This window comes from Cottoperca gobio, unplaced genomic scaffold, assembly GCF_900634415.1.
Source record: "Cottoperca gobio unplaced genomic scaffold, fCotGob3.1 fCotGob3_93arrow_ctg1, whole genome shotgun sequence".
NCBI lineage: Eukaryota > Metazoa > Chordata > Actinopteri > Perciformes > Bovichtidae > Cottoperca > Cottoperca gobio.
The window spans coordinates 1-7,397 of record NW_021167076.1 but is presented as its reverse complement, the minus strand read 5'-3'; the positions used below and the strand labels follow the sequence as shown (position 1 = coordinate 7,397).

At 39.7% G+C, this 7,397-nt stretch overlaps 1 protein-coding gene across 2 annotated transcripts; it reads right to left on the bottom strand.

Moving 5' to 3' along the window:
• Window positions 1-403: 403 nt before the first annotated feature.
• rnaset2l (ribonuclease T2, like) lies at window positions 404-6,662 on the bottom strand. 2 transcript variants are annotated; one of them, XM_029428449.1, is made up of 9 exons: window positions 6,463-6,662; window positions 3,449-3,666; window positions 2,254-2,321; window positions 2,074-2,131; window positions 1,933-2,000; window positions 1,692-1,805; window positions 1,547-1,595; window positions 1,117-1,191; window positions 404-759 (listed from the first exon to the last, which is right to left on the bottom strand). In XM_029428449.1, exons 2-9 carry the CDS (start codon window positions 3,641-3,643, stop codon window positions 703-705), a joined length of 684 nt encoding a protein of 227 aa, XP_029284309.1. In that variant the 5' UTR covers window positions 3,644-3,666; window positions 6,463-6,662; the 3' UTR covers window positions 404-702. The 2 variants fall into 2 exon arrangements, with proteins under 2 accessions (XP_029284309.1, XP_029284308.1); XM_029428448.1 differs by having other exon boundaries at window positions 404-764; window positions 6,463-6,614.
• Window positions 6,663-7,397: the final 735 nt, after the last annotated feature.

The following is a 7,397-nucleotide window of genomic DNA, read 5'->3' as shown; positions in this document are numbered from 1 at the left end:
TTATTATAATTATATTCTAATATAAATTAGTATTCATAATAATATTTCTAATTATAATATTATTAATATTATATACTTGGTCTTAATAATAATAATTATATTATTAATAATTAATTTAGAATATAATTAGTATTATATAATTATATTTAATATAATTAGTATTACTAATAATATTTCTAATTATAATATTCTTAATATATTATAATTGGTATTAATAATATTATTATTAATAATTATATTAATATAATAGTCTTATTAATATTAATAGAATTATTAATATATTAAATAATAATATTATTATTATTATATTATTAATAATAATAATATTAATAATAATAATATTATTATGCTGTTAGGATTGTTTCATACTCCTGTGATAAAAACATTTCCAATAACTGCAACGTTTAAAGTCCAAAAGTCAACATTTATTGAAAAAAGAAAGATTGAATCATTTCCAAAATGCGGGGGGGGGGGGGGTTGGAAGGTTTTGGAAGAAAGGAAAGTCCAACAGGAGAGCGAGGCAACACGGTGTTTCACATGTAGAATGTACATTGTGTCAGCCGCAGGGCTGCTGGTGGTGGGGGGGGGCTGCGTCAGCCGCAGGGCTGCTGTGGCCGCTGGTGGTCTATGGGGAAGTAGTAGAAAGGCTCCTCGGGGGGGCAGGGATGCCCGTGGGAGGAGTCCCATCCTGCTTCGGCGTGATCACAGCCGACAGTCAGGTTGTGAGACAGCGGGATCTTCACCTGAAACCACACCTCTCTGTCCTGGGGGGGAGAGGGGGGAGGGTGAAGACTACAGTATGCTGATGTACAGCGTTCTCATGACATAACCTGCTGTGACTGTACGATTCATTTTAACGTTTTATGACTTTAATGATTTAAAAAAGACTTTCATCGTATTAGCTGTGAAATGATTCAGCAGAAAGACGACATCATCCAGAAGAAACGTAACGAACGAGCCACGAAGAGACGGTGAGGAAACAAACCTGTGTGTGTGTGTGTGTGTGTGTGTGTGTGTGATCAGATGAGAATGTGGGACTTGTTTTTGACGGTGTGCAGCTGCTCAACTCTCCGTCCAACCGACAGATATAAAACAAGAGCAGGATGAACATCTGACCTTGACGTCTGTGACGCACTGGATCTGAAGTTTGTCTCCGAAGTGTTCAGCCAGAACCTGACGGACCTCCACCAGCTCCACAACACAGGGACGTCATGTAACACACACACACACACACACACACACATTAAAGAGTCTTAAATGCTTCATTTTGTACCTTGTTTTCAAAATGTACATTTGTCATAATAATCACAAAACATCATAAACATGATAAATGATAATAATGTAATTTAAAAAAATACTAAACGTTATATTATAGCATAAAAGAGCATATTAAAGTCATAAGAACTCAGGAAGTTGTTTCCTGTATTTGCAGCTTGTTGAGCTCTCAGGGCCACCGTACATTACCCATGATGCTCTCTGTGCACAGCTGTAGCTATAAAGTCAAATAAAATGATTTTAACAGCAAATATCTTCAAAGTGTCGTCACCTTGTAGGATCGTTCACAGGACGGAGTGACACCAGCGTCCTCCAGCAGCCTACACACACACACACACACACACACAGGTCAGATTCACCAAAACTCATATCTCGTGTGTGTGTGTGTGTGTGTGTGTGTGTGTGTGTGTACTAACGTGTGGATATCAAACTGTCGTCGTAGTTTGAGGCAGATCTGGAAGTATCTGAGCGGAGAGTTCATCCCTTCCACACACGCTGCACACACACCGTGTTTCTGCCACTCGTCTCTCCTGACACACACACACACACACACACACACACACACACACACACTCTGACAGATTAAAGTACTTAAAGTATAAATGAGCAGTAAATGCTGTCAGAGGGACTTTAATGAATGTTTTGAACATCTGGTACCAGAAGTGGAAGCAGGGCTGAGTCTTCAGCAGCGACGGCCAGTGTTCAGTCAGCTCCGCCTGCAGATCCTGGAGGACAGAGCTCAGATCAGCTTCACATTCATCAGGTGAGTCTCAGGTACGCAGCTGATGCAGGACTCACCTGCACGTCAGACTCAAACATGGGCCAGCAGTTACAGCAGTTCATCACTTGAACAGGCCTGCAGGTAGAAACACAGGCGCGTGTACTTATTGTTACGCAGATATCCGCTACACGTGTTTCACTGAACACGAGCTGCGACATTAAACGTGAATGAAGTTCCGCAGGAGGTCAGATATTTACCACAGACCGTGAATCGTCCAGTTGTTGACATCCGGAGGAATCGTGCAGAGAGACGGGTCATCCAGAGACTGCAGACAGACAGGCAGGCAGAGAAACAGACAGACAGACAGACAGAGCGACAGGCAGAGCGACAGGCAGAGAGACAGGCAGAGAGACAGGCAGAGAAACAGAGAGACAGACAGACAGACAGACAGAGAGAGAGACAGACAGACAGAGAGACAGACAGACAGGCAGACAGAGAGACAGGCAGACAGACAGACAGGCAGGCAGAGAAACAGACAGACAGACAGACAGAGCGACAGGCAGAGAGACAGGCAGAGAGACAGGCAGAGAGACAGGCAGAGAAACAGAGAGACAGACAGACAGACAGAGAGAGAGACAGACAGACAGAGAGACAGACAGACAGGCAGACAGAGAGACAGGCAGAGAGACAGACAGACAGACAGAGAGACAGGCAGGCAGGCAGAGAAACAGACAGACAGACAGACAGGCAGAGAGACAGGCAGAGAAACAGAGAGACAGACAGAGAGACAGACAGACAGGCAGACAGAGAGACAGACAGACAGACAGAGAGACAGGCAGAGAGACAGGCAGACAGACAGACAGGCAGAGAGACAGGAGATCCTCAGCAGTTATTAACAGATTAAATTCACCAACATCAAGGAATCTGTTTCAGCGTCTTCCCTTCCCCCTCCTTAACTTTGTTCCTTAACTTAAGGGTGGGGCCTAGTGGTCTACTGGTACGCCTTCTGAACAAAACACTAGAAGGTCGGGAGTTCAACACCAGGCTGCCACCAGTGTACCCCTGAGCAAGGCACTTAACCCTGAGCTGCTCCAGGAGACTCCCTGTACTGAGTTCACTGTCAGTCTCTGGATAAGAGCGTCTGCTGAATGTAATGTAATGTCATGTCATGTTGCCCCCTCTTTTTTCTCTCTTCTCTCCTTTAGAAGCTCCTCATTTCCTTCCCTAGCTCCTCCTTTCATTTCCTACCTCATACCATCCTTCTTTCCTTCCATACATCCTCACTTCCTTTGTTACCCCTTCATTCTTCCTTCTCTCCTTTAGAACCCTCATTTCCTTTCCAGCGTCCTCCTTCCTGTCATTCCTGCCTCCTCTCCTTCTTCTCGCTGCTCGAACTAATGAGGACGCCTCCATGTCGTCGGCCATCTTTACAGTAGTGACGATGAAGCTCACCTGGCAGAAAGCTCCGGGCCACTGCAGCGTGAACAGGAGACATTTCCAGGTGCAGAAATTCTTTTTGCCTAGTTGGTGGCCATATTTGTAGTCCTGCCAGTGTGCTTCCTGTGTGGTGGTGTAGTCAGGAAGCTGTAGCAGGAGCAGAAGCGCAGGACTCAGACTGACCAGCAGGGGCAGCAGCGAGCGCCACATCTCCGCTGCGTCGATGATTCAAACTGCAGCAGAACAAGACATTTACAAGAGCTGAACTCTGAACTGTTGTACTGCGTAGAATTATTTATATTTGGTATCAGTACGTAGTACAAACAGGACACATCACACACAGAGGTGTCGTTGTGTTTGTTAGTGAGTGTTTGTATGAAAGTCATATAATCATGTTTTATATATAAATAACTGACCAGAGGAACGTGTGTGAAAGGAGGAGAAATAAATAAAATACAAAAGGTAAATAAATGGTAAGAATAAATAAGTACATAAATACATATTAATTATAATAAATAGAATACATAATAATAATAATAATAATAAAGAGAATACTTAATAATAATAATAATAATAAAGAGAATACTTAATAATAATAATAATAATAAAGAGAATACTTATTAATAATAATAATAATAATAAAGAGAATACTTATTAATAATAATAATAATAAAGAGAATACTTATTAATAATAATAATAATAATAAAGAGAATACTTAATAATAATAATAATAATAATAAAGAGAATACTTATTAATAATAATAATAATAAAGAGAATACTTATTAATAATAATAATAATAATAAAGAGAATACTTATTAATAATAATAATAATAATAATAAAGAGAATACTTAATAATAATAATAATAATAATAATAATAAAGAGAATACTTAATAATAATAATAATAATAATAAAGAGAATACTTAATAATAATAATAATAATAATAAAGAGAATACTTAATAATAATAATAATAATAATAAATAGAATACTTAATAATAATAATAATAAAGAGAATACTTAATAATAATAATAATAATAATAATAATAATAATAATAAGTGAATACATAATAATTCTAATGATAATAAAGAGAGTACATAATAATAAAGTAATAAATAGTAATTAATAAATGGCTGAGGGGGCTTTAGTATATACAGTATATCTCAAAAGTGAGTACACCCTTTAGATTTTTGCAAATATTCTGTTATATCCTTTCAGGGGATAACATTATCCTACTGAAACTTTGATATAACTTAAAGTAGTCAGTGTGCTGCTTGAATAACAGTATAGATTTATTGTCCTTTGAAAATTACTCAGTACACAGCTGTTAATGTCTAAACAGCTGGCAACAAAAGTGAGTACACCCCATAGTGAACATGTCCTAATTGTGCCCAATGATGTTGTTTTCCCGCCCTGGTGTCATGTGACTCGTTAGTGTTACAAGGATTCAGGTGTAAATGATAAGCAGGGCTGTTAAATTTGGTGTTTTGGGCACAATTCTCTCTGAATGCTGGACAACATGGCACCTCATGGCAAGGAACTCTCTGAGCGGCTGAAAAAAAGGATTATTGCGCTTCACAAAGATGGCCTTGGCTATAAGAAGATTGCCAACACCATGAAAATGAGTTGCAGCACAGTGGCTAAGATCATACAGCGGTTTTCCAGGACAGGTTCCACTCGGAACAGGCCTCGCCAGGGTCGACCAAAGAAGTTGAGTCCACGTGCTCAGCGTCATATCCAGAGGTTGGTTTCCAAAAATAGACGTGCGAGTGCTTCCAGCATTGCTGCAGAGGTTGCAGAAGTGGGATGTCAGCCTGTCAGTGCCCAGACCATACGCCGCACACTGCATCAAATCGGTTTGTATGGCCGTCGCCCCAGACAGAAGCCCCTTCTGAAACCGATGCATAAGAAAGCCCGCAAACAGTTTGCTGAAGACAATGAATCCAAGAACATGAGTTACTGGAACCATGTCCTGTGGTCTGATGAGACCAAAATAAACCTGTTTGGGTCAGATGGTGTCCGGCGTGTGTGGCGGCACCCTGGTGAGGAGTACCAAGACAAATGTGTTTTGCCTACAGTCAAGCATGGTGGTGGCAGCATCATGGTCTGGGGCTGCATGAGTGCTGCCGGCACTGGGGAGCTGCATTTCATTGAGGGACACATGAATTCCAATATATACTGTGACATCCTGCAGCAGAGCATGATCCCCTCTCTTCGGAAACTGGGCCGTAGGGCAGTTTTCCAACATGATAATGACCCTAAACACACCTCCAAGATGACAACGGCCTTGCTGAAGAAGCTGAAGGTTAAGGTGATGGACTGGCCAAGTATGTCTCCAGACCTAAACCCAATTGAGCACATGTGGGGCATCCTCAAGAGGAAGGTGGAGGAGTGCAAGGTGTCCAACATCCGTGCGCTCCGTGATGTCGTCGTGGAGGAGTGGAAGAAGATTCCAGAAGCAACCTGTGCAGCTCTGGTGAATTCCATGCCCAGGAGGGTTAAAGCAGTGCTAGATAACAATGGTGGTCACACAAAATATTGACACTTTGGGCACAATTTAGACATGTTCACTATGGGGTGTACTCACTTTTGTTGCCAGCTGTTTAGACATTAACAGCTGTGTACTGAGTAATTTTCAAAGGACAATAAATCTATACTGTTATTCAAGCAGCACACTGACTACTTTAAGTTATATCAAAGTTTCAGTAGGATAATGTTATCCCCTGAAAGGAAATAACAGAATATTTGCAAAAATCTAAAGGGTGTACTCACTTTTGAGATATACTGTACACAACATTGTTTTAAATCTCTAAGTGTTTGATTCTAGTTCAAGTATAAAGAATCTGACAAACACGAAGAACAAACAGTTGGTACTGAAATATCCACGTCGAGGTTATGCTGTGAAGATGTGGGTCACGCAAAAGACCGGATCCAAAGTTAAACACGATCATTTAAATTAAAGCGACAAATCTAAAGAAAATAAAAGTTTTATTTAGTTGAGTTGGAGGAAAGATGAGAAACGTACCTGAGAGCTGCTGCTGTCCACGCTTCTGATCACAGGAAGTGCAACTTACTGACTGACTGTGTGTGTGTGTGTGTGTGTGTGTGTGTGTGTGTGTGTGTGTGTGTGTGTGAGTGAGAGAGAGTGTGAGTGTGCGTTTCTCTTTAGAGGAAGTGCACACTTCCCCCCCGACACACCTGCCAGGTGTCAGGAACATCTCGCACAAGCTGAACCTTTAACTGATTCAGATCCACTTTATTATCTCAGAGAAACAGGAAGCACGAAGCACACAGGAAGTGTTGAGCATAGAATATTAATTACTTTACAGTTCATTTAAAGCTTGAGTGCAACGAGACTTACAAGTACTTTTACTTTAAGTACTTTAACTACATTTACTGTACAATCAGTACTTTTACTTTAAGTACTTTAACTACATGTACTACACAATCAGTACTTTTACTTTAAGTACTTTAACTACATTTACTGTACAATCAGTACTTTACTTTAAGTACTTTAACTACATTACTGTACATCAGTAACTTTACTTTACGTACTTTAACTACATTTTACAGCACATCATACTTTACTTACTTAAGTCCTTTAACTACATTTTACTGTCACTCATTACTTTACTTTAAGTACTTAACTACATTTACTGTACAATCAGTCTTTACTTTACGTACTTAACTTAACATTTACTGTAGCCATCAGTACTTTTACTTTAAGTACTTTAACTACATGTTACTAAACACGACTTTTACTTTAAGTACTTTAACTACATTTATGTACAATCAGTACCTTTACTTAAGTACTTTAACTCCATTTACTGGACAATCAGTACTTTACTTTAAGTACTTTAACTACATTTACGCACATCCAGGTACTTTACTTTACGTACTTTAACTACATTTACTACACAATCAGGACTTTTACTTTACGTACTTTAACTACATGTACTA

Coding starts and splice junctions, on each gene's coding strand:
- rnaset2l (XM_029428448.1), bottom strand. CDS start 3,643: ATGTGGCGCTCGCTGCTGCCCCTGCTGGTCAGTCTGAGTCCTGCGCTT. Junction 2,132..2,253: donor TGGACGATTCACGGTCTGTG/GTAAATATCTGA, acceptor TTCTACCTGCAG/GCCTGTTCAAGTGATGAACT. Junction 1,192..1,546: donor CCTGTGAACGATCCTACAAG/GTGACGACACTT, acceptor TGTGTTGTGGAG/CTGGTGGAGGTCCGTCAGGT.